At 38.2% G+C, this 24001-nt stretch overlaps 3 protein-coding genes across 5 annotated transcripts; 2 read left to right on the top strand and 1 right to left on the bottom strand.

Moving 5' to 3' along the window:
* Positions 1 to 1596: 1596 nt before the first annotated feature.
* Positions 1597 to 8834, top strand: LOC137952931 (SWI/SNF complex subunit SWI3A-like). Its single transcript, XM_068800054.1, has 8 exons — positions 1597 to 1675; positions 1979 to 2107; positions 2189 to 2724; positions 6774 to 7244; positions 7320 to 7453; positions 7536 to 7582; positions 8260 to 8426; positions 8527 to 8834. Exons 1-8 carry the CDS (start codon positions 1618 to 1620, stop codon positions 8728 to 8730), a joined length of 1746 nt encoding a protein of 581 aa, XP_068656155.1. The 5' UTR covers positions 1597 to 1617; the 3' UTR covers positions 8731 to 8834.
* Positions 8835 to 8851: 17 nt separating this feature from the next.
* Positions 8852 to 11650, bottom strand: LOC137952940 (ACT domain-containing protein ACR6-like). Of its 2 annotated transcripts, XM_068800075.1 has the most exons (7): positions 11421 to 11650; positions 11021 to 11066; positions 10769 to 10883; positions 10610 to 10677; positions 9723 to 10319; positions 9529 to 9633; positions 8852 to 9453 (listed from the first exon to the last, which is right to left on the bottom strand). In XM_068800075.1, the coding sequence occupies exons 1-7, from the start codon at positions 11468 to 11470 to the stop codon at positions 9127 to 9129; spliced, it is 1308 nt and encodes a 435-aa protein (XP_068656176.1). In that variant the 5' UTR covers positions 11471 to 11650; the 3' UTR covers positions 8852 to 9126. The 2 variants fall into 2 exon arrangements, with proteins under 2 accessions (XP_068656176.1, XP_068656167.1); XM_068800066.1 differs by lacking the exons at positions 10610 to 10677; positions 11021 to 11066; positions 11421 to 11650 and having other exon boundaries at positions 10769 to 10877.
* A 2189-nt stretch (positions 11651 to 13839) lies between these two features.
* LOC137952918 (photosynthetic NDH subunit of lumenal location 5, chloroplastic) lies at positions 13840 to 23107 on the top strand. Of its 2 annotated transcripts, none has more exons than XM_068800042.1 (7): positions 13840 to 13946; positions 14072 to 14296; positions 20075 to 20225; positions 20353 to 20441; positions 20953 to 21007; positions 21092 to 21177; positions 22747 to 23107. In XM_068800042.1, the coding sequence occupies exons 1-7, from the start codon at positions 13923 to 13925 to the stop codon at positions 22897 to 22899; spliced, it is 783 nt and encodes a 260-aa protein (XP_068656143.1). In that variant the 5' UTR covers positions 13840 to 13922; the 3' UTR covers positions 22900 to 23107. The 2 variants fall into 2 exon arrangements, with proteins under 2 accessions (XP_068656143.1, XP_068656134.1); XM_068800033.1 differs by having other exon boundaries at positions 13840 to 13952.
* The last annotated feature ends 894 nt before the right edge of the window (positions 23108 to 24001 follow it).

Genomic DNA, 24001 nt, shown 5'->3' with positions numbered 1-24001 from the left:
CCAAGCAAGGGATCTTGCTCTTTGTTCATTGGACTTCATGGCAGACAACACCTGCATATTATGGATGAGCTTAATAAGCTTGAGATACTCACTTTTTGACATCTTTACGAGGAGAAGAAAACAAATTTGTATCTGAATGTCAACATAAAATCGGTAGTAAGTAATGTCTCAATCTTGAACTGTTAGCACAACAAGTCTTGAGTTAAGATTGTTGCAGTTCCTTTTAGTACTAAAGCTATATTTTCAAGGTTCACTTCACTCTAGTGCTTCATGCTCAGTCTCTGCTGCTTTTGTAAATTGATTAGTTGATATTCAATGGCAAGATTCCAGAGAAGCAAGCTACCTGATACTTCGATACTCATTTGCCTATCTGAATGCAGTCCAAAACTATTTTGATTGGTCATTTGTATCGATTTTCTTTTGCCAATACTATGATTCTTTGATTTTGGTTTCTTGATTTGTATAACATCAATGTTATGACAATATGCCCTTAACTTCGGTCTTCTCTCGTCGTAACCTAATCAAGCATCTAAAACTAGACCAACCCACCAAATCGTCTCAGACAGTTTCTCTTTCGAGAAGAAAATTTTATGGAGGAGAGCACTTGATTGCAAGACTTTCAAACAAGTATTGCCACTGTTGAAGAGACAAGTATTGCTGCTATCCTGCTGGCTCGGAACTCTGAATCCTAGATATTCAATTTTAGTCGTTCAATTTAAACCAGTTTGAAAATGCAATTTCCAAATGCGCCTGAATTGCTACCATTCAATCAGTAACACTCTTTATTATTAGCAATTCAAACCTTCAGCAACAGCAGCAAAACATGACTGAACAAACAAGCTTCCTCCTCCGTTCTAACAGACAATCTGAGACTCAGCCGGAGGTAAATCAGAGGGCGTCAACCACGCATAAGTGAACTTGACGGGGAACGTCTGGGTGATGGGCCGGCCATTTTTTATGAGGCATTTCCCGCCGCCCAAGTCTTTGAGAACTGCAGGGTCCAACGGCTCGACGGTGCTCAGTCCTCCCACACATTGCAGCTTCACATTCGACTGACGGCAGCTACAAGTGTTTGAAATCACCACCTCGTACTCCGGCTGTCCCTCGATAACTTTCCCCGTCTTTGATTGCTGGACGCGAATGTCAGAAAGAGTGCAAGGGGCAGCCAAACCTGTCAAACATCCCGAATCACCGTTAATACAGTTCTCCTCCTCAAAAACAGTATTTAGTAACAAATGATTCAAATTTTTTACTCGTAGAGAATTAAACAAACACTATGTGGGCACAAATGTAGTGGATTCCAGTGGACTCTAAGGCAGGAAGGCTCTGAGGCGATTGATTCGATACTGTCATTTCGATCAGAGAGGGCGCTTGGCCCTTCAGTCACCATTTCAAACAGTACCCAGAAGCAAAAACAGGGAGCATATCCAGACTGCTGTGCAATGACAAGTAAGAGCAAGAGAAGGAGACGGGAAGTTAACAAACCTTGTCCGAAGAGACCCAGAAGGAGAGCAACATACAGGAGCTTGAACAAGGTGGGCATCGTAGGATATCTGTGAATCCGTTTGAAAATGGTATTCATTTTGTAGGGTCCTACATTTTCAAATTGAGGGAGTGATGTCTTCTGTCTGCTCAAGATTCCAGCTGTTGGAGACTGGATTTTCTTACTGTAAAGGTGATCTCTTGCGAGAAATTCCTAATCGCTTTCCATTAATTTCTAGTCGAAATCATATAGGAAGGCTAAATTAACGGTTGAAGAGTCGTCGAATCGCCGTCCAGGTGGATTACCATAATTTATAACAGCTGATGCTTAGTTGACGTACGTATGTTCTTAAAATCAGTCTTGGTGCAATTTATTAAATTTAATTATAAATTTAATCGATATTTTTACATGATTTTTATACTTTATGTTATTTAAAGGTTTTTATAAATTTATCGTGATTTTTAATTTGGTATTTTTAACGATTTCGTTCTACAGAGAAAAGACACCCGCTTACCGCAGACATTCTCGTTCTCCTTCAAAGAAAAAGACAGATGCAGAGCGCCGAGGGTTCGACCGCTGTGAACGACTGCGAGCTTGATCTCTTCACAATCCCCAGTTACTCGAGTGAGTCTCTCTCTCTCTCTCTCTCTCTCTCTCTCTCTCTCTCTTTCTCTCGGTGTACCTGTTCCCTAACTCCGTCTTCAGGTTGGTTCTCATGGGACGAAATCCACGACAATGAGAAGCTCCACCACAGTGAGTTCTTTAACAACTCCTCCCTTTCAAAAAATCCGAGAGTTTACAAACAGTACCGGGACTTCATCGTCAACAAATACCGGGAGGACCCTTCTCGCCGACTCACATTCACCGAAGTCCGCAAGTCTCTCATCGGTGATATCTCAAGTCTCCACAAAATCTTTCAATTTCTCGACCGCTGGGGCCTCATCAATTTCAGTGCACCCCCTTTGCCGTCGTCCAATGATGATCCCACAGATGAGAGCGAGAACCAAGAGCATATCGTTAAGGTCGATGAAGGGCCTCCGAATGGGATTCGGGTGGTCGCGTATCCAGGTTCGACGAAAATAGTGGGGGCGATGACAAGCGCTTCCGAAGGCAGCAATGATGAAAGCTCGGCTGCTAGGTTCATGTTGCCGCCTCTGACCAGTTACGCGGATGCGTTTGACGAAATCTTCTGTGATAACTGCGGTGAGAGGTGGTCGATAAACTATTATGAATCGTCAAAGGTATAACCTTTATCTTCGAAGGGTTTTGGCCAGTTGCATGTTAAGATGAATTATTTTGAAATTTATTGAGTTCAAGGCGTGTTGTGGAATGGGTAAGGAGCTTGATAATATGCATTCCAAGCACTCTTGGCAGACAAACAAGAGTCAGGTCATGCTTTGACATACGATACAGGAGGCGTGGGTGATAAAAGATTTTTAGTTGGTTTTGTTTGATTCGCTATTGCACTCGTATGAATGTCACAGTAGTCTTGATATTACGATTGATAAATGGTATTGCTTTATTTTTGTGGGGTTTTTGTTGATGATTACTTGTAGCATAAATGCATGTGGTTTTGTCTGAAGTGCTACATGTTCTATGAACTGTTTTGGCTATATGCTGGGGACAGATCTTCAAAGAGCCTCTGATGTGTGTCTTAAAAAGATTGCCGTTATCAATACATAGGATCAGTGGTTTAGTTTGTCTTAGATCACTTGTATATCATTTTCTGGAAGGTCGACATTTGGTACTTATCTATGGTACTGCAACGGGAACCGATTGAAATTCGTAATTTTTCTGATGAGAATTTGTTGTTGTGGATTAAATTTTTGAGGAAGGAAGGATCGGCACAGAGATAATGTATAGGTGCCTATTTTTTAGTCGTCTATTGGATTGATTGATGGCCAACAATCAAATAAGAGTGTTTGGTTGAATTGTCAAGTAGTCGGATTGTTGATGTTAGCTTTGGGGTTCATGAGTCATGAGGTGTAATCAAATTTCCCGAAGAAGAGGGAGAAGAAATGGACCAACTTGAGTTAAAAAAGGTACATTTATCTTTTAATATTCTGAGCTTGACATACCTGCCTTCAAAATCCTTAGGCTTCTCACTTGAGTGCTAGGAAAGGGGGCAAGTCGCTTAAGATACTTTCTATGAACATGGCTTCTCGTAATAGCAGTTAACCAAGTTAATTGCAGAAAGACAGTTGTAGTCAAACCTCAAATTAGAGATACAGTAAAAAGATCACCATCATACTTATTTATTGTCTGACTATCCTAGTCCGTCAATCATGTCAACTTCATCATTACTGTGCATCTCCTTTAATGGCAAGTCTGTGCTTGTAACCTCTGCGGCAATTGAGTTTGTAGAGTGACGGATCCATCTTTTGATACTGTTATTGAACCTACCCATATACTAGGGGAATTTCAGGCTTTGGTTGTGTTCTTCAAGTTCCACTGGGTATCACCGCTGAAACCCCTTAGGCCTACTTTTTAGTCATCTATTAAATTAATTGATGTTCAACAAATAAGAGTGTTTTGATTTAATTGGCAAGTAGTTGGATCATTGATGTTAGCTCTGGAATTCAAGATTCATGGGTGTAATCAAATTTCCCGAAGAAGAGGGAGAAAAAATGAACCAACTTGTACTAATAAAGGTACATTTATCTTTTAATATTCTGAGCTTGTTATACCTGCCTTGAAACCACTTAGGCTTCTCATCAGTGGGTGGCTCTTGAGAGCTATGAAAAGAGGTAATTCTCTTAAGATACTTTCTATAAACATGTCTTCTCTTATTAAAAAAAAAAAAGAAAAAGAAATATCAGTTAACCAAGTTAAAAGCAGAAAGACAGATGTGCTACTAGTTCGTCAATCATTTGTTCTTCATCATTACTGAGCCTCTCCTTTAACAGCAAGTTTGTGCTACTTAACTTCTACTGAAATTGAGTGTGTAGAGTGATAGATCCATCTTTTGATACCTTTATTGAACCTACCCAAATACTACGGGAATTTCAGGCTTTGGTTGTATGCTTCAAGTTCCACTGGGTATCACTGCTGAAACCAAGCTTCATTTGTTGACTACAGTGTTTACAACTGTTTTTACTTAAGTTGGCCTATTGGTATGGATCTTCTTGTTGAGGTAGTTAATTAAACATCAAGTCATGTCCTCTACATCACTGCTTAACCTACTTAAGGGAACTTGTCGCTGAAAGGTGCATTTGTTATAGCATATAGGGCTTCTATGAAGGGCAGTACATGGCAAGAAAGATGAGCTACCTGTTGATGTAATTTTGGTGATGCCGCAGATTGCTAGCAAAGTAAATTAAGTGACTTTTACGTAATAACCCTCTGATAAATTAGAGATAAAGCGAGCTTGAATTGTTCTTGTCATATCTTCTGTAAACCACTGGTTGTAGCCTCTTTCTAGATGAAGTAGGTTAGATTTATGTTGTAGATAGCTACCTTATGAAGCTACATATCTCACTTCTTTATCCTCAATCAACATATTCTCATTTATCAGACTAGGTTAGATTTATGTCGTAGATAGCTACGTTCTGAAGCTACATATCTCACTTCTTTATCCTCAATCAACATATTCTCATTTATTAGACCATTCATTTCAAATCTTTGTTGTTCTTTTGAGCAGTGCCTTCCTGCTTGTGAGTTTGGATCCCTCTTGTAGACAGGGTTTCCCCTAAATTCTCTCTGAGCCATTTGATGGACTACTTACATTAATTGTTAGTTTTGTCTTTGTGTCAATTCGCTGGAAGTGTTCATTGTATTACTAGAGTATTTGCAGTTGCCTTTATAACTTATCTCTAATCTTGTTAGTATGTCTTTCATCACTTTTCTTAGTTAGGTAGAACCCCAAGCCACAGTTAGGATGCTTTTTCCGGCAGATAACCATAAAACTTTTCCAAACTTTAACCTATGTGTGAGAACTCCCACTAACATTCTCCCTCACTTCTAGGCCTAAACAAATAGATGGCAGACCTGAAATGTAGACAATATAGATGGGCCACAAATTAAGCCCTATAAAACAGATGTCTTGCTTTGATACCATATTCAAGTTGGGTACAGGCCTGACCTAAAAAGACTAGTTGAAATTAGAAGACTTTTTTCTAACTAATAACCACAAGATTTCAAACTTTAATCATGTGGGATTATTTCCACTAAACAACCTAATCATGTATTGTTCTTGTGGTTGTTGACATTCTATTGTAACATTCAACTCGTTACAGCTGGATGCAAGAAGGTATATTTTTATTTGCATCCTAAAATGGTGCTAGGAGGGCTAATTAAAGCTATGAAGTTTCTTTTGACCTATAAATCACAAAAAAAATTAGGTGGCTAACTATGCTGTATTCCTTTTTTTGTTTCAGCTATTCCTTGTCCACTTACTGAAAGTTTATATTTAAGCCATTCTTCGCAAGTCCAATTTCAACTTAATTAGATTACTAGCAAAGAAAAGGAACATGTTTAGGTCCCAAAACTTTGTAAATACAAAAGCTGGTCAATATTATTGCAAGTGGAGGTTTATCCGGGTACAACTTTAAAAAAAAAAAAAAATTTCAATCCAGGTACAAATGTTTAGCAATAGACAGTGATTTATTAGGATTACTGTCTATAAAACTAGTATGTTTTATTAATAAGTTCTGCCTATCTTTTTTTTTTTTTTTAATCACAGTTATCTTTCCCTTGGAAGGGTACTGCATTATTTTTTGGTTCAATGATTTTTCCCCCAAAAGGAGTGTACCAAGTTTCAATGAAATCCAGAAGTAGCTATTAATACTGCTACCCAAAAATAGAGGCTGTAACCCTGCAAAGGTGTAAATTCTGCACTAAAAATGATTTGTTAAAGCTAATTTTTTATTTTTTTTCAAATGAATTTTTAGTTGGCTAGATTTTGAAATAATTAACATTATTTTCATAATTGTCAAAATTAAAATCCTAAGGTTTCGTTAATATATCTACTTCTTGTTCCTTCTAAAAGTTTTTTGCAACTTTATTAGAGAAACTTTTGAAATGATCCGTGGACTGACTTAGAAATTTATACCTTAGTTGTTTTAAAGTAAGAATAGTTATGTTCTCTCATAGAATTTATTACCAGTTGAGAAAAAAACAATATTAAATTTTTATAAATGTTCTCAAGGGATGAAGGATCCATGACAGCAAGTGTAGAAGAATTTGGATGGCTTTAAAGAATACTTGTTATGCATGTGTGATTTGATTGCTGGGGGCATGTGGGTCTGTGCAAGTGTTCCTCTTTAATCTTCTTTTGTTTTCCTTTCGACAGGATTACTCTGTGATTTGCTTAAAATGCTTTCAAAATCAGAATTTTAGGAAAGACAATTCAGCTCAAGATTACAAGCAGAAAGAACCCAACACCATTCACATATCTCCAAGATGGACTGATGAAGAAAATGCTCTTCTTTTAGAAGCTCTTATGAAGTATGGGGATGATTGGAGCCTTGTTGCACAACATGTTCTAACAAAGAGTAAACTTGACTGCATATTACACATCATACAACTCCCATTCGGTGAACATATTTTGGGTCTACCTGGTGAAAAGGCTGATACTAGGAGTACAAGTAACATCGTGAATAATGTTAAACCAACTGAAGCTTCTGGAACTGAGGCCCTAAAAACTGAGGAACAAGATAAGGAATTTACTGAGCATGCAGAAGAGGAAACAACCAGCAGTCCACCTCCAAAGAGAAGACGTTTTACTTCGTTTGCAGATGATGGTGGTTCATTAATTAAACAGGTGAAAGTAGTTTGCTTTAATGTTCACAATCATAAAAAAAAATAAAAAAAATCTAATAAATTACATCTGTATTAGGTTACTCTCTTGTCTACAGCAATGGGCCCACAAGTTGCAGCAGCTGCAGCCAAGGCTGCTGTTACCTCATTGTGCACTGAGATACCATATGCAAAGAGGATATTTTGTTTGGATGATAATAATGAACCACAGGAGTAAGCCTTTGACCTCTAACACGATGGTAATTTGAAGACCTCATCCACTGTGTGAATAATATTCTCTTCTTAATTGTGTTAGATTTCTTTCGGTCAAAGGTCCTGTGGGAGGGAAGCTTGAAGATTCAGGTGAAGCTCTTTACCATTTGAAGTTATCTTGTATTTTACTCTTCTTATAGGGACACGAGCCCAATCTCTTACTAAACTACCTTGGCTTGGTCTATTTCAAACCAGCTGGAGCTGCAATTAGATGTCCATTAGATCATGAAAATTTGTTTTTTATGCTGCAATGCATAGTCCTGTCATGGGCCTCACACACACACACACACACACACACAAATCTGTATGGTGCATGCGTGTTGATGTCACTTTATCTATTTAAATTGGTAAGGATGCCACCAAAGATATGTCGGTATAAGGTAAAAAGGAATCATACATTAAAGAAGATTCAAAGAATGTCCTTAATACTTGTCATGGCTGGATTCGACTTTCATCAGCAGAAAACGAGAAGCTTTCATAATGGAAGTTGTTCTTGTAATCTCTTCTTGCTAATGTAGGAGCAAATATAGTGGTTCAGAAATCAGCTATTAGTATAATCTATTTCAGGTCCAGTTCTTCCATTCTACATGTCATGAGGATACCTGTTGTAGTATACAAAAGCTCGCCACTTGCTCTCTTCCCCAATTTTGGACTTTGCCAGAAATTTGCTAATCTTTGAAGAGAAGCCTTTTCTGTCCATAATCTAGCCCCTATTGTCATTTTTCCGTCTGGTGCATCCATTGATTTCGTGATCCTTACACTTGCAGAAACTGTAGGCCGCCGCAGTCCTGAGAAAACATCTGGGCCTACAACAATACAGCTTAGAGCCACCGTTGCTACAGCTCTGGGTGTAGCAGCAGCTCATTCCAAGCTACTGGCAGACCAGGAAGATAGAGAAATTGAACAACTAATGGCTACTTTAATTGAGCTACAGGTTTTTTTTTTTTTTTTTTTTTGTAAACCTTGTTCTCAACATCATTTTCGTTTTTCCTTAATCACTATGTACATTGATGTTATGCATCTCTTTTTGACAGATGAGAAAGCTAAGATATAAGGTCAAGTATTTTGAAGAGCTGGGGTCGATCATGGAAATGGAATATGGACAAATAAAGAAGATGAAGGAATCTCTTATTTCGGAGAGAATTGATGTACTGAGAAAGGTCTTCCGAGCAGGCATTTCAAGGTGGAAGGATCATAGTTCTGTTAAGCCTTTTGCCATCAGTAGTATCATGTTGTAATGAATTGTAACACTCACTTCTTTAAAAAGGCAAAGGAAAGGAAACAAGTTGACATGCCAATCCTCACTTTATATCCATCGCGTCAATGTCCAACTTTCTTATTTGATGTCTCGTACAGGAGAGAAAAAAAAGGAAACTTTATTCAGAAATTCTTTACATGCACATTTACAAAAAACTCGTTTATGTACAAAAATTAACTCTGTACAATTTCTACAGGAACAAAGTTCCCTGTACATTGGTGTGTCATAACTGTAAGGATGGTCTCTTCCCTTCTATATCTTCTCTTTCTGGAGTCACAGACAACTATAACAACCCAAATGATCCTATTTTTACAGTATGATAAGGGTCACTGATAGCCAGTTTCTTGGATTATTTTTCTTCTTCAAATGTTTGCCATCACGAGTAGGATCTAATCAGTCTGAAGTTCTGCAGAGACCGTGTAAAGAGGCTTCCAAAGAGAAACCTGGTTGCTGTATCTTTAGAAGGGAAGAAGGGGCTTTTAACTCTTAGAATAGAATGATCTATCTGCTCATGGATAGATTCAATTGTCTTGGCTTCGACTGGGTTGCCAGAAACATCTGAAACATAAAAATTGTCTACTGCTTTCCCATCCTTAGTTGAGATCTCTGCCCTCATAATGCTCAAACCATTTTCACGGAATATTCTGGTAATTTCTGAGAGAAGACCAACTCGATCATCCGTGTATAGTTCTAGCTCCAGCCCCTGCAAGATCAACCATTGGCTTTTAGAAGATGAGTCGCACTGGTTATTAACTGCCACATACACAATGCGGTTTACCTCTGTAGCTCTCCTTTCTGTAGCAGCTTGAAGACACAGTGTAACCCTTTGTCTCTCAGCCTCTGAACTAACTGGGAATCCATCTACGTGTCTGATATAGAACTCCTAAGAGTAAACAAATATGCTATAAGATGTAGTAAAACTATCAGTGTAATGCTTAACCAACAAAAATGTTAGACGGCAAGAGATCTCACATGATAAGCGTCCGTATCTCTAGTGTCCACCCTCCCATGAAACACTACATATTCCATGTCAGTGAGAGTACATAGTGTATCGAAGAGAAGCTTTGGCCGATCTTTGCATCTGATAGTAACCACAGTATAATCCTTCTCGAAACAATCTAATAATGCTACATGGTGTCTTGAACTCTTATCATCAGGTGTTCCTGGTCCAACTCTTTCATAATCTCTATCAGCAAACATTATTTGGTGTAATCTTCTCTCTCTGTGAGTGGTTGCTTGAGAAACTGTAGTATGAACTGCCCTGAAATCGTTGCAACCCTTCAATACATTACACAGGAGTTCCTTAATCATGGATAGACATGTGCGATCTTCAATGGGGGACCCTGTCCTCTCATCTGTGACGTGGACTACTGCTGCAGCTCTAGCATTATGTGTCCACACCTCCGCACTCACCACATTACATCTTAGGTCTGTGAGTACAGCACAGACGTCAGAGAGCAATCCAGGCCGGTCAGCACCAGTCAGCTCAATAGAAGTGTATTCTTTGGAAGGTGTTACCCCAACAGAGCTTTGTAGTGAGGGAACAAAGCAAGCTTCTGTTTCAATAGACTGCAAAATTTAAAAATCCATGTGAAAAAGAGAGGGTGGAACTTTTTTGTGTTTTTAGTTAGTATCACAAAACATGATTGGAATTGAAACAATGAGACTATACAAAAGCAAAAGACGGGAAATACTTGAAAATTTTGTGGCAGGCCTCTGTTGAGGAGACAAACCAGAGGCCCCATGGGTACTCAATTTTTCAAACAAAAAGTTGAAATTCTTGAGAACATTATCTTTTTCGCTGAAGTAAATAGAGGTAAATCAGGGAGGTAATAAGTCATGAATAATTAACCAGTAACCTTCTTTATGTAGTTCAAAATTCCTTCATCTTTGAGTTTCCTTCCATCTTGACCGGTTACATTAAACACTGGAGCAATCAGTTTAAGAAGTAAAAGATTTAGCCAGCAAAGATAAATCCTGAAGGAACATTTAAATTCAAGGAACTACGAAATCCTCACCATCCATGAACCATTCTCCATCAGAAGATATGTAAGCTTTGATAATTATAAGGTTCAGATCCGTGAGAACCTGAACGACCTCCAAGAGAATACCATGTTTATTAACACTGTCAACCTGAAAAACAAAACAACCAAATCACTGACAAGTGAGCCAAAACATGAACAGAAACGCAAACCCAGAGAATTCAGACGCAGGAGATCCCAATTTCCCAAAGTCAGATGGCGATTCGTACATATGAGACCTCCGCTTACCTGAATTACAGTAGCATTCTCACTGGCATCGTTGTCAATCACAACCCTGCATCAACAGTCAAATTATATACAGAAGATTTAACAGAAAAAAAAGAAGAAGAAGAAACAGCAGAAATTCACAATTCTGTTATATCCATCAAAACCCATATCCTAAAAATTCATCTTAGAAGAAGAGAAACCAACTAGGAAATCCAGGCAAAAAAGCAGATATGTTACAAAAAAAACGAACATAAAAAAAAACAGAACCCAATTTTACACCAGCCTTAAAATTTCCGTTTGCCCCCAAAAGAGTAAAAATCAAAGAGCAAGATTTAAAAAAAAAAAAAAAAACCATAAAAACCGAAAAATTTACAGGTACAACAACACCCAGGAATAAAAAACAAAAAGCAACGAACTATACCTCGGTGGATTCAACCTCCTGAAAAGCTTAGCATATTCATCATCATCCATCTCCGTTAACAAACCAAAAGCAAGAAAACAGCTAATGCTTCCCAAATCAAGCACTTTCGTAATCAGAATCAAGACTAAGGAAGCAGAATGAGAGCAAGCGGACACCACCTTCCTGCGTCTCTGGAAGTATGACACCTCCTGAGAACCCGAGAAAACAAGCGACCGCCAAATTACCAAAAGCAGAAGAGAGAAATAATTGCCCTTTCCAAACGTAAGGTCTTAACTGGACTGGATTTCTCCTTTAACCATTTCAGGAAAAACGGTCAGCCCTGCCCGGACCTCGCCGTGCGTGACGTTTCACGCATCTATTGGTCCAAAACTCACTCAAAAACTACCCGCTCGGGTGAAACCTTTGCCTGATCTCGATTTAACATGAGAAGCCACCTCGGCGTTGGGGCCCACTATGAAAGCTGCCGTGGGCCCTTTTCAGGCGGCGTTGAGGCTTGACTCGCTGAATGAGCGATTAACTCCGAGCAATGGATGAGTCATCAACGTAGCACCCATAGCTGACTGACGCGTGTCATAATCTTTTTCAAAATATTGTGAATTTATCCATAAAAATTATCCTCATTTTAATTTAAATGAGGGAAAGGCCTATGGTTGCACCATTTGAAAATACATAAAATGACCTTATTAAAATATATTAAATTTTTAATAATAAATTTTTATGTCTACAAATTATATTAACCAATTTTTTTTTTATGTCTTGTATTTTTATTCACATAAAAAATATAACATCTTATTTGTTTTATTCAATTTAAATATTATGACAGACACATATCAAAACCTTCTCCAAATCGATCGATCCGACCATAGATACTTAGATACGAAAGGCCTATGGTTGCACCATTTACTTAACAAGAGAAAATACCTGAAATGACCTTATTAAAATATATTAAATTTTTAATATTAAATTTTTATGTCTACAAATTATATTAACCAAATTTTTTTTATGTCTTGTATTTTTATTCATATAAAAAATATAACATCTTATTTGTTTTATTCAATTTAAATATTATGACAGATCAAAACCTTCTCCAAATCGATCGATCCAACCATAGATACTTAGATACGAATTGGCCTATCCAAAAATTTGTAAAAAACACAATGAATCAAATGGAAGTGGACCCTAAGGAGATCATAATCCCAAGAGGCATTATCCCTTTGATCAGTTTAAGAAGGTGAGTAAGCAACAAATAGGCACCCTTTGGTTCTCCAAAACCTACTCATTTAAATTTATATTCAAATAATAAGATGTGACAACATTGAGAACTTGATGGAGAGTGGTGGTGCCACAAATGTGTCACTTGTGCTCTAGTCTACAAAGTGCACCTCAAAAGCTACTAATTGAACATGAGACAAATTTAAAAGATCTTCATGGCTTCTCTCTAATCTTTTAACTTTTTGTTTCTTGTATTCAATACAATAAGCCAATTAAGGGTCTCTATCTACATATTTGAAAAATTAAAAGATAGCTCCCTTGAGCACTAAACAATTATATTGAATCAAAGTCCTCTAGAGCAAGACTTTGATTCAATAATAATTTATCGAATAAAGGGATGGGGCGACAAAAAAACCTAGAACGAGTCGAGTAAAATGGGGCAAACCCTTCTTGAGAGGGTGAATAAGACCTATTTTTTCCCATTTGAATAGGGTTAATAACCTTTAATCATCGAAACAAGACTACGATTTTGATGCTCAACTACAACCACTAGAGAATGTGAATAATTGCGATGATTGAAAACAACAAGATTGCACATATTTGTGGAACTTCATTTCATTTTCTAGAAAAAAGAGAAATCGAAAGATAGTAGCTTCATTGCTCTCTCGATCCTAAAAAAAAGTTCAAACCCTAGATTTTTTTATAGGAGTATGTAATAAATTTGCCTCTTGGTTGCAAAATTTAAATATATTTTAATAATGTAATTTCTAACTACATATTATGGGAGTTTAAAAAATTAATTTATTGTATTTAAATTACATTTATAAATATTTAAATTGAATTTTTTTCACTAGATTTTTTTAGAAGTAAAATTTTAGAAGAAAAATAGGGGAAGGTTGGGAGGGAGAGAGGGAATCCCTAACAATGGGCCTTCCACAAACAATCTTCAGTACAAAACCACCCGACGGCCCACTGGGAATCCCATTTGGGATTTTTAGCCTCCTAGAAATCACTAGATAAACGATCCTATCCGTCCGATAATTATGAACCCGAATACTTGAATCAGGCATTCTCGTTCGTCGATCAACTCATCAGGACCGATCTCGATTTCGTCCGTACTATTTTTTTCCGACTGAAAGGAGGACAATTTGGTAATTTCATCTTGATCTTCTTCCTAGTTCCAAGTTCCAAGTTCCAAGTTCCAAGTTCCAAGTACTGTATCTGTTGCATACACCTTATCAGCAGCACCGCGCGGAGCCAAACCAGGCCACCGAAACACTCTTCACCACAATGGCTACTTCCTTTAGTGCTTTGGTAGAAGTATCTGTTTTCAGTTTTCCTCGTCAGCGTTTTTGTTCGTCTTTATCTGCTTTCGCGCTGAAGCATTTTTCGACGCTTTTTAATTTTATTTTTTTCATTTCTTGTCCGGCCCTTTGCAGGCAAACGTGGGCTCAACTGTTTCTGGTTCCAGGGCGGTCGCCAGCTTCCAGGTTCTCTGTCAACCTGCGAGCTCTATCAAATTACGGAAGTGCCATTCGTCGGCGCTGGAAATCTCGTCTTCAGGGTCCCTTTTTTTCTCAGGCTCATCGCGGCGTATTTCTGCCGCTCCTTCTTCATTTCAGAAGAGAACAAGTTTCGTAAGCGCTATTCGGGCCTCATCGCAGGTCAGTGAGAGGTTTTGGTGATCTTGGGTGTGGTCATCGATCATTGTTAGCCTTTGTGAAGTTGGAATGTAGTATTCTATGGTTTTCTGTACAAGTAGGGTTTTGGATATATTGCTAGTGTTAACCGATTCGGGTTTTGGCAGTGGTTGGCCTTTTTTACTGGAAGATACTTTGATGCCGTTTTGGTCTTTATTTAACGGTTGAGAATCTATAAACAACGGCTTTAGTGTTTTTAGTGAGATACTAGGTTTGGGACAGAGGTCGCTGGGGATAGGGCTTTGAGGAATGAGAATCAATGATTATAGCTGTTGGCAGTTCTCAAGGTTATAACCAAACAATCTTTGACTATAATATATATCATTAAGCATCTAAACCTAGAAGTAGCACCATGTTCCAAAAAAAGGAAAGTAATTTACATACTTCTTCTTCTTCAAAAAAAAAAAAACCTCTGCATGGAGTGCGGGATGTGTGCAATTTGATTAGTACATCAGTTTCCTTGTTAAAAAAAGGGGAATGAGGACTAAGGCCTAGTTAAATTCTTAAGCAAGTATCCTGGTATGAAACAACCAAAAATGTAACAGAGCTTGTAGAAGGTGAATTAATAGAAGCAAAATAGAAGTTCCACTTTGTCGAAGATTAATTTCTATTTATTTAGATTTTGGGAAAGTATTTTAGTAATAGAATTTTATTACATGGTGGACATTATTTTCACTTTAGTCCTTCTGTATGTTATAATTAGGAGAGAAGGGCCAAGCCTAACCCTAACCTCTTCAAAACTATTCAATTTGAATGATTTTTTCTCTAGCTTTCTCTTCTTCTCCTACATTGAGATGGATAAAGAAAAGAAGAAGAAGAAGAAGAAAAACAAAACAAAAAAGAGATCAACTTTATGTGTCAACAATGGAAGTTGGAACTTTCAGGTTACTTTTTCTCTTCCCTGTTGGTTTTCTACACATGGTCTAGTAGCTTATCTGCTTGGTTCTGCCACAGTTTACTCTGGTTTTGTTATTAAGTAGTTTCTCAAGTCTGTGTTTTTCAGATATGCTCCCTATATACTGCTTAGACACTGAACTCTGTCAGTAAGTTTCAGGTCTTTGCTTCAGTAAGTTTCTCTCAGTCTGCCTGTATTGGTGTTATTGGAAAAGGGTGTGATTTCAGAACTCTTGTTGCCTTTGGTGATCAAACATAGTCAGCCACTGCTGTACATAACTAGCAATAATACAGTGCGCACCAATGGCATCAGCCTCTTGGTTGTTGACCAATCTTGATAACTCTGTCGGTGAGTGTCCTCACCAATAATAATTGATACTGGGCGTTGTCATTACTGATTGTTTCTGCAGATTACCATTAATGGCAAGCATCAGCAATTTTTTGCTGTGGTACTTGCTTCAGCTTAATAAGAATTGTATAAAGAGAAATATTCGCAGGGAGAGAGGGAGAGAGAGAGAGAGAGAGAGAGAGAGAGAGAGAGAGAGAGAGAGAGAGGAGTTGGCCAGTGCATTGTCAGTCTGGCATCCAGGCCCCAACATCATTTTTCTTTACAGATTGTTGTTCAGCTGCTTCAACCATTGTGTTTACACTTTATTGGTGTGTCTAATCCAACATGTCCAGGAACAGATACAGCACATAATCAGTCACCAATCTCCTCAAACATATATCAAAGTTTAGTTATGGACTGTTTCTTTCTGTTCAAGTGGTTCTCTTGTTGGATTTTGTGCTCCTGCCAGCTACAGACATGTGGTGTCTTTGCCGATGACTATTAGTTACAACAGATCCTCTTGGGCTATTGTTCTTCTTCAACCTTCCTCTTGATCAATGACTTGCTTCAAGGAGAACTGCAATATGGGGGTGTCCACGTGGCATGTTCATTTTGAATCCCTCGAAGTTGGTAAAGATACTTCTTTGAAGCTCAATTACCCCCTCCTGTTTTTTCTGCATCACTGTCTAACTGCTCTGTTCCAGCATCAAAACAGTGTGTTGAGATTTTTCTGGAATTTTGGCAAGTTTGTCAACAAACTTCTACTGAATTAAACTAGTTTGTTCCACCATCACCAATACTTAGTTTACTTGAATTATATGTTGTTTACTTTTTTTTCATTATTTTATTTAGTTTAAATCTTGCTGCCCTGGGTAGTTTTTTTCTGCTGCCCTTAAAAGTGGGTGGTTTTGTACTTTTGTCCTTGAGTCATTGGTATGTTTCTACCCTTAAGTGGGTGGTTCTTTACTGTCATTTTTATTTTTTTTTATTTTTTATGCCTTCTCACTGTGGGCTTTCTTATGTTGTTTCTGTCCAAATTGGTTTTTCATGTCATGGCTCCCTAGCTTGAGAGGGGAGAAGTACAATATGCTAGTGCTGGTGTTGGTGAAGTTTGCCCAAGAAGCTATGGTGGTAATGATGAAGCCTACTCAATAATTTGTGGTGGAATGGTTGTTTAGTGATTGATTAATGTTGTTTAAGTTGTAGTCTTTGTTGTCTACTATGGCCTACAGCTTTACTTTCTGGCTTTAAGTCTATGTGAGGGGAAAAAATTGTATTTTCAAATCGACAGTGACCGGTGTCCATTTGTGGAACAAGTTGAAGCTGATATGAGACTTAACTTTTGTGCTTTCTGAAGGTCTATGAACCGTCCTCATCAAAGACCTGCATAGAAACTTTATTTTTTCTATTCGCAACAAGCTGAAGCTATTCACTCTAGCTTGAGGAGAAGTGTTAGAAGATGCAATTTTCACTTAGGTTTCTAGGAAAATATTCTCTTATAGAATCTTATTTCATAAGGTATAAGTGGAGTAGGGATATTATTGTCATTTTGGTTATTATTTATGTTATAAATAGGAGAGTCTTTCCCCAACCCTAAACTCCTCAAAACTATTCAACGTGAATGATTTTGTCTCTCTAGCTTTCTCTTCTTCTCTCATGTTCTCTTTCTCATCTTCTTGATTGGTTTGTATGATTCTGACACCACCTCCCACAGAAGTTAGCATTTTTTTATTTTGGTAATGCATTTACTTTTGATTGTGTGTTAATTTTTGTCTCCTCCATGTTTCCTTTGTTCTTGTTATGAACCCAACTTTCACATATACCACTGCTGGGTTGAACCTGGTTCTATCCCAAATTGACTAGTCACTTAGAAAAATTATTGCTCGAATCTTATAACCCATAAACTTTTCTTAACACTTCTCTGTTAAGTTAGGTCCAAGGCCTATACCAAAATGACTAGTCATCTTAGGAAACCTCTTTCCCAACTAATAAACTCAAAATCTTTGATCTTACTAATCCATGTGGGACTATTCCTTAACACTCCCCCTAACGTGTTGGCCCTCTGGGCTCTTCCACGTGGATAATTGGGGTGGAGGCCCACATATGAGTACCTGCTCTGATTCATGTTAAGTTGGGTCCAAGGCCCATCCCAAAATAACTAGCCAACTTAGGAAACCTCTTTACCAACTAATAAACTCAAGATCTTTGTACTCACTAATCTATGTGGGACTATTCCTTAACACTCCCCTCACGTGTAGACCTTCTTTTGTGGCTCTACAAGTGGATAGTTTAGGTGTAGGTCATCTTTTATGGCTCTACAAGTAGCTAGTTTTAGGTGGTAGGCCCACATACAAGTGCCCGCTCTGATACCATATTAAGTTAGGTCCAAGGCCTATCCTAAAATGACTAGTCATCTTAGGAAACCTCTTTCCTAACTAATAAACGCAATATCTTTGATCTCACTAATCCATGTGGGACTATTCCTTAACATTCTCAATGCGGGACTTTTTTCCACTCAACTTTGACCACCATCTTGGTCATCTGGATGTGGGTGATAGTAAAACTTTGAAGGAAAGTTCATTTCTATTTGACAATGTGATCAAAATAGTCTACTATCCATCCTCTTTTGGTTCATAAAGATCATTGAGTCCCAGTAGTTCCCATCCTTGCTTATCTATGAAACATTTTCATGCATCCAAGGCAAAGGTGCCTCATGGTGGCCTCTTCAGTGTGCTTAAACTCAAGTTTCCTGGTAACATGGGGGGAACCAGGCCTTGCAATATGTGGGTGCCGTTTGTGAGATTAATTGGCTAGAATCTTATTGGTTTTCTGTACGTTAGATATATTGATTTTGCAGGGGCTGAGCTGAGACTTCTTTAACACAGACATTTCAAAATTTCTTCTTCTGTCAATTGATGATCATGGCACCTCCATGGTTGTCCTTAGGGTTTGCAGCGGCTCCCCGAGCCCCAATTGGTTTGGGGCTTCCCTGTGCTTTTGAACAAGATTGAGGAATTATCAGCTACTCTTGTATACTTGGTCTAACACCCTGAAGCCATTGCTCATGGGTAGGCAAATTCTTGTTGAAAAAGCGTCATTCCCATAAAGTTTGGGTGTTGTGAAGTCTCAGTGGTGTCTTCGTAGTACGCTCTTCCAGGTTTTTGTTTTGTTTTATTTTATTTTTTTATTCTGTGAATATTCAAGTTGTGAATATTAATCTCTTGTATGCAAAAAGTTGCTTTTAGCGAGTGTCCATGCAATGATTTTGCAAAGAGGAGGCTAGAGTCAAGTCAAAGTTGGCTGCTCCAACCTTCTCCCCTTTTTACAAAGTTATCCTAGTTGCAAGATTTCCACTTACTTGGATATACTAAATAGTGCTATTTTTTCTATTTGATCATTCAAAAAGCACAATTAAAAAAAAAAATCTGAAATAGATATCAATCTTGAACACAGAGAATAAGAAAAAGATGTAGAGCTGGGAGATAGGAAATTGTCGCAATTGGATCTGAGTTTTAGTGCATACTTCTTATTGCCTTTGATAAATCAGAAGATTGGTTTAAAATAGGCATGCTGTAGTAGTGCACAACAAAAAATGCATTCAAGCAGCATTCATAACGTAGATGCTTTTTAAATGAAATTCTCTTATCATGCCAGTTGAATAACTAGGATCTCTCGGTGACTGGCTGTCACCTTTCATGTGTTGCTGCTAATGGTAGGTATCTAGCCAATTAGTTAGGCCTTGAACTTTTGCCTAGGTTGGTGCCCATACCTTAGCTAGGCCCCATAGGTGCTAATAATCTACCATGTATTCGTGTCGATGTCCACAGTGACCTACTCTATGACTAATTTTATTCAGGATCAGGTGGCCTGTTTCAACTGTGATAGTTGGCACTCAAGCACCAGTTACCCTTTTCAGTTTGTCACCCCATATAGGATTCAAACAGTGGATTTGGTGCTTGTTCCAATACCAATGTGGTGCTTAGCTAATAAACTAGAAGCTTTGGAGTCGATGGAACACCAAACCTAGGTCCTTGAATCTGTTATCTTTTGCCCCAGTTCAATGCCTAAGCCCCAGGTTGGGTCCCATAGGCATGTAAGGATGGCACCCGTAGATTATAGATTTTAACTGCCTCAACAACAACATCCATCTAATGTTGTTCTTTGTTGTATAAAAAGATCTAAATTGCCCTGAGATACAAATTAGGGCTAAGTTGAGAAGGATGATATTATCTGTAAGCATAGCAGATTGGGCTTTTGGCAGTGCAGTTAAGATCATTGTGCATTGCATTGGTTTGGAAACTAAGCTGACGTTGTTTCTTCCGATGTGGAAGTTTGAGTTCAGCTCATATTTATGCATATTCAAACAGATTCAAAGCCTCTCTAATGAAAGTAATTTTTTTTGTGAAACTATTTTTTTCCTTATGTGTTACCTGCTTATCCTTTTATTAATTTATTTATGTAATCATGTACTTTAAAATGTTGGGCAATGGTTTGTTTTCTTATATGTTGAATGGTTTCAGGAAGGGGAGTTGCAAGCTAAGGTCACACACAAAGTATATTTTGATATAGGTATTGGTAACCCTGTAGGAAGTAATGTGGGTAGGATTGTGATCGGATTATATGGTGATGTGGTTCCACAAACAGCAGAGAACTTCCGTGCCTTATCCACAGGTTAGTTTTCTGATTTTTTGAAGAATTACAAATGTGTGCTTCTGTTTACTTTTTACTCTTGAATCTATTTTTTGTCATTAACTAATAATATATTATGATTAAAAATTTTGAGTTTTTGTTACTCCAGGAGAAAAGGGATTTGGATTTAAGGGGTGCTCCTTCCATCGGGTGATCAAGGATTTCATGATTCAGGGAGGTGACTTTGATAAGGGAAATGTGAGTGTTCTCTCTCTCTCTCTCTCTCTGCTTGCTTTTTTTTTTATCATTTTATATATCAGCAGTAAATAAGTAATGTTTATGAAAAGATATATGTGCTGCCCATCTGCATTGCAAAATTCATGACCCAGCTAGAAATGCAGACATGTCCATGAAATGGAATTTTAGTTGGAAGCATTCTTGGTCATACAACTTAGATTCTTTTGAAGTCCCAAGTTGCAGATCCAAATGCATCAACTCCCATTTGAATCTTATGAGATCTCTTACCTTCTTGTTATGTTTTTTTTTTTAATCTTTTTTTATAGAAAAATTGTTACTTGCTTGAGTGAAGGAGCTAACTAAAAAAAGAGAGTATTTGGAGTAGATTTTTACTCTTCGTATACCAAAAAATAAAAGATGTTACTTGTTTTCGTTTAATTGTTCGTTTCCATCAATGCCTCTCAAAGCTGCAAGTTTAGAACATGGAAGCAGAAATTAAATCTAGCTGTTTTCTTTGATCTTTCTGTTGCAGGGAACTGGTGGTAAAAGTATATACGGACGGACATTTAAAGATGAGAACTTCAACCGTAAGTTTTCTCCTTCATTACCACCGCCTGCATGTAGAGTATGACTGTATTTAGCAACAGTTCTAATGTATTTCACTTTTGCAGTGTCTCATGTGGGGCCTGGTGTGCTCAGTATGGCGAATGCAGGACCAAATACCAATGGGAGCCAGTTCTTCATTTGCACAGTGAAGGTACCAAGAACCCTGTTTTCCTTCATTGCGTCTTTCTACTATTTCTTGTTTGTGGTTATTATAAACCAGACTTGGATGTCAAAAATCCAGTTTTTCTCTTATGGTTTTAAAAAGTTTTGGGTTTGTGGAACGAAGTAAAACCAACAATTGGAAAAACCTATATTACCAGAAAATGTGACTAGATTAAGGCCCCATTAGTGCTCCTGGTTAGAAATTTAAATCCTAGGAAAAGTTAGAATTTTTTTTTCTAGGATACACATTTGAAAAAAACCTTCAAATAAAATTTTATTAGTGCCTTACTAGGAAATTACATGGAAAATTTTAGAAATTTTCAAGAAAAATTTAGTGGAATAGTTAGTGACTTTTCCAGGGAAAATAAATAGAAATTTGTTAAATTGGGTCCAAGGCCTATCCCAAAATGACTAGCCAACTTAGGAAACCTCTTTACCAACTAATAAACTCAAGATCTTTGTACTCACTAATCTATGTGAGACTATTCCTTTAACACTCCCCCTCACATGTAGACCCTCTTCTGTGGCTTTACAAGTCGATAATTTAAGAGTAGGCAGTTTAGGTGTAGGCCCTCTTTGTGGCTCTACAAGTGGATAGTTTTAGGTGTAGGCCATCTTTTATGGCTCTACAAGTAGATAGTTTAGGTGCAAGCCCACATATGAGTACCCACTCTAATACCATGTTAAATTGGGTCCAAGGCCTATCCCAAAATGACTAGCCAACTTAGGAAATCTTTTTGCCAACTAATAAACTCAATATCTTTGTACCAACTAATAAACTCAATATCTTTGTACTCACTAATCTATGTGGGACTATTCCTTTAACAAAATTAATAATCAATCTCACACGTTACCATACGTATCCCATAAATTTCTGTAAAATAAAACGTCAAATATAAAATTTGCATGAAACCTGTGCTGAAAATATTATAACATCAATTGTCACATACATATTAAAAAAAAATTCCATATGGTTTTCTGGCCCATCTTGGCTGGAAAATCTTACCTAGAAAATTATATAATTTTCCTGGAAAAATTTTTTAGCTAAAAAAGTGTTTCTAAGAAACATGATGCACTAATGGTCTTTGGAAACTATTTCTACTAGAAATGCCTTTCCAGTGTTTCTTGGAAAAAGCACTAACATGGCCTAAGTGGAAATTTTCATTGTCTTTGGTCTGCAGTATGCCTTGTTTCTGATAGATGGCGATACCCTACCTTTTCATCCTTAGTGGCAAACAAAGTGGTGAAAAGTGAGAGTTTTAGGTATTTATCAAATACTGATGTGTGATAGGGAGAGTTAGGTGCGTTTCTATTTGTCAATTATGAGGGTTTATCTGTCTCAATCTCAAAAGTTATTGTTTAAACTATTGAAAGAGGGCAACATCAGGTTGAGTAAGATTAAGATCTAACCTGGGACAAAATGGTCTTTGTGATTCAGGCAACATCAGGTTGAGTAAGACTAAGATCTAACCCATCAATTTAAACTTTGGCAGGGGATTTCATATTCATGTGGAAATTCAAACAGAACAAACTGACATTTGCAATGTTACATGTGCAGACTCCTTGGCTGGACCAGAGACATGTTGTATTCGGGCAGGTACTTGAAGGGATGGATATTGTGAAACTAATCGAGAGCCAAGAGACTGATCGAGGAGACCGTCCAAGAAAGAAGGTGGTGATTAGCGATTGTGGTGAAATTCCAGTGGTATGAGTACAGACAGGTTGTCAGTAGGTCAATCTTCCTCCGGTAGTTAAATTTCTTAATCTCCATGAGGTATCCATTATAGAGCGTTTGTATCAATTTTGGTCTATTTACCAGACCAGACACATACATAACCGGAGGAATCAATAACTTAAGCTGACATGACCTGTTACAGGCGATTGCATGTTATCTGAGGTTAATCTGCAAGTTTTTTTTTTTTTTTGTCTCAGCTGCATTTATGTTCTCCTGTCCTTTTGATGGAATGCCCACTTCTTTCAGAGATGCAATTGTAGTGGAAGCAGTATACTGGCTGGTATGCCTCTGTTTGAGAGAAAAAAAACACGTTGTAGAGGCCTACTATGCATTCTTATAAGCTCTGGCTTGATAAAATTGTTTACCAGAATACTTGGAAAGAGAAGGTGGGTATTTGCGTAAGAAAGGCTTGAGAAACCCCTTCTAAAGATGCCAAACAGACCTCAAGTGTCCGAGTCACTTATCCCAAGGCTCGACTCACTCTTCCCTAGCGAGTCGCACATCCTTGAGTAAAACCAGAGTGTGTGAGTCGTCTCCGAGTCTGGCTTTGCAAAGAATCAGATACGGATACGGAAAGTCTATCACGGGGACCCCAGAGGAAGCCATGACGCGGGGCCCACTCTTCGTCACTGATTCCTTCTCTCAATTTACCGTTACCAGTTACCAAACGCGCAATCCGAAATAACGCAATAATCGGTCTTTGACCCTTTGACCACAAAGATCTTGGACAGCAGATCCTGCCTCGATCAGGCTGCCGGTCCCACCTCATAATAGTAAAATAGTTATTGACCTTTGGCGGACTTCAAAAGTCCGCCGACAGAATCTCCGCCCCTGGTGACCACGCACCGGCGCCGCGCCCCTTCGAACAGTCGCTTTCATCGTCGTCTGTGGTTTCCACTCGCGTGGCTCCTCCTCCGCCTCACAGGCACCTCCCCCCCCCCCCCACTTGCTCTATCCATTCACGTGCGCTGTCCAGTGGGCACGCTGACCGTTGGATGCGAACCTGCGGCGGTGGTCCCGAGTCATGTGTCAGCCACGTTCCGGCAGGCGGATTTGTCCGATTCCGTACCTCCCCGAC

Source organism: Aristolochia californica, unplaced genomic scaffold (genome assembly GCF_029961685.1).
Source record: "Aristolochia californica isolate CCGP_79_NKW_82.1479 unplaced genomic scaffold, dmAriCali1.0.hap1 SCAF_1, whole genome shotgun sequence".
In the NCBI taxonomy this organism is placed as follows: domain Eukaryota; kingdom Viridiplantae; phylum Streptophyta; class Magnoliopsida; order Piperales; family Aristolochiaceae; genus Aristolochia; species Aristolochia californica.
The sequence above is the reverse complement of the archived record's forward strand: the minus strand, read 5'-3'. Positions and strand labels throughout refer to the sequence as shown.

Bases quoted from the DNA above. Each gene is read 5' to 3' on its own strand.
- LOC137952940 (XM_068800075.1), bottom strand. From the start codon at position 11,470: ATGGATGATGATGAATATGCTAAGCTTTTCAGGAGGTTGAATCCACCG. The intron at 10,678-10,768 runs GTGAGGATTTCG...TGATTGCTCCAG, and splicing joins TGGAGAATGGTTCATGGATG to TGTTTAATGTAACCGGTCAA. The intron at 10,320-10,609 runs GTTACTGGTTAA...TAAATTTTGCAG, and splicing joins TTTTGAACTACATAAAGAAG to TCTATTGAAACAGAAGCTTG.
- LOC137952918 (XM_068800033.1), top strand. From the start codon at position 13,923: ATGGCTACTTCCTTTAGTGCTTTGGTAGAA. The intron at 13,953-14,071 runs GTATCTGTTTTC...GGCCCTTTGCAG, and splicing joins CCTTTAGTGCTTTGGTAGAA to GCAAACGTGGGCTCAACTGT. The intron at 20,226-20,352 runs GTTAGTTTTCTG...TTGTTACTCCAG, and splicing joins CTTCCGTGCCTTATCCACAG to GAGAAAAGGGATTTGGATTT.
- LOC137952931 (XM_068800054.1), top strand. From the start codon at position 1,618: ATGTCTTCTGTCTGCTCAAGATTCCAGCTGTTGGAGACTGGATTTTCT. The intron at 1,676-1,978 runs GTGATCTCTTGC...TTCGTTCTACAG, and splicing joins TGGATTTTCTTACTGTAAAG to AGAAAAGACACCCGCTTACC. The intron at 8,427-8,526 runs GTTTTTTTTTTT...TCTTTTTGACAG, and splicing joins CTACTTTAATTGAGCTACAG to ATGAGAAAGCTAAGATATAA.